The sequence below is a fragment of the Limulus polyphemus genome, unplaced genomic scaffold, assembly GCF_000517525.1.
Source record: "Limulus polyphemus unplaced genomic scaffold, Limulus_polyphemus-2.1.2 Scaffold1647, whole genome shotgun sequence".
Classification (NCBI taxonomy): domain Eukaryota; kingdom Metazoa; phylum Arthropoda; class Merostomata; order Xiphosura; family Limulidae; genus Limulus; species Limulus polyphemus.
The window spans coordinates 32,896-34,419 of NW_013667257.1; the positions used below are offsets into that span (position 1 = coordinate 32,896).

The 1,524-nt window shown below is 32.6% G+C and overlaps 1 protein-coding gene across 1 annotated transcript in view; it reads left to right on the forward strand.

Annotated features, from left to right (window-relative positions):
- The window catches only part of LOC111087024 (dynein heavy chain 7, axonemal-like), a gene marked incomplete at its 3' end in the record, with an annotated part of 30,227 nt that overhangs the window by 5,461 nt on the left and 23,242 nt on the right, over positions 1-1,524 (forward strand). The window contains exon 3 of the mRNA XM_022392134.1: positions 350-665. Within this exon, the coding sequence (XP_022247842.1) occupies positions 350-665 (316 nt within the window). The remainder of the gene's footprint in view (positions 1-349; positions 666-1,524) is intronic.

Below are 1,524 nucleotides of genomic sequence, written 5' to 3' on the forward strand. Positions count from 1 at the left end.
AAGAACTATATATATATATATAATGTTAACTTCTGGGGAATACAATGCATGCATTTCATACATATATGGTATGCCAGTGAAAGTACTATATATAAAGTTATTATAAAGAATAATTTATAAGAAAGGCCATCTCATAGCAAAAATTTTTTCTCAGTATGATGCTCTAAATACTGTTTTTTCTAAGCCTAAGTATAATTTATGGTTAAAGTAACTTCATGATTTAATATTAATGTTTGTTTTGAAATATTAAAACGTGTCAGTGTGCTTGTAAATATTTTGAGTATACTGCAGATTTTATATTTTTAGTAGGCTACTTTATTCATTATAAATATTTTTAAACTGTTTGTAGTTGATTTTGTTCTTCGAGATCCACAAGAAACCAAAGAGACAGAAGAGGAAATCCCTGCTCATAGAGAAGAGTTAATGGTGGTTCCTAAACCATGGCATAAAAGATTTACAATTGCTAGGAAAACAATAAAACAACGTCTCCATTTATTGAACCCTTGTGTTTGTGGTCTACTACACTTATGGCACCGAGACTATGGAAGCTTGCGTCTCTTAGACATCCCTTTTATCATGAGTAAAAAAGAAGCACTTGATCTTTCTCAGTTTCAACAGTTGATTGGAAAACAGTTGGAGCTCTCCCGTGATGTACTTTTGAAAAGGTAGATAAGTACTGTTATGCTCATTTTTTAAAAATAATTTGTGCCAAATGCATCTTGCTAAGCAGCATTGCATAGAAAAATTACCTCTGCTCACATATAAAGCTATTCTCATTCAGTGCTGCTCTCTATATAGAAATATTTTTTCACATGCCACAAGCCTTGAACTCCCACGTACCCCACGATCAACATGGTTCAAATGTGTCTCACATGTAAATCATCCTGTGACAACCCTCCACCAACAGGAGTGTGAAACAATATCCTGATGGATGTGTCTCCCTTTCTTTGAGTCTACCAAACTATCAAGACCTTTTTCATTGTGCTCTTCAATTGTGTTTTTTTTTAATTTAATACATTTTTTGAATTTTTTTTTCCACATTGATTGAACTGTTTGTAATTTATTCCAAAATGGAATTGTTATTCTCATATTTCCAACGTTTGTGAACATAAGGATAACATACTTTTTTTTCTAGTTTTTCATTTATTTATTCTAACACTGTTGTGTTTGATTATTCAACTTTAATGATGAATATCGATGTCCATGTTACCACTTCGGTGGTAATACCATCTACCAGTACATTTACACAGGCTGCAGGTAGAGGGAACTCAACTATGGAATTATTTGCTCTCATTTGATGAGAGATTGATTGTTATACAGTACTGTGCAAAAGTGTTAGGACAAGAGAATATTTTATTATTCTCTCTGCTTTATGGGGCTAATTCTTCCATGCCATTACAGAATGTAAATTTCAACACTATAGTAATGGTTCACTGATCCCTGTTAACAGTTGAATAAGCCAGGGTGAGAATATTTATCATTCTTTAGAATTCCCATATACTTGTACCAAGGGCATGTCATAAG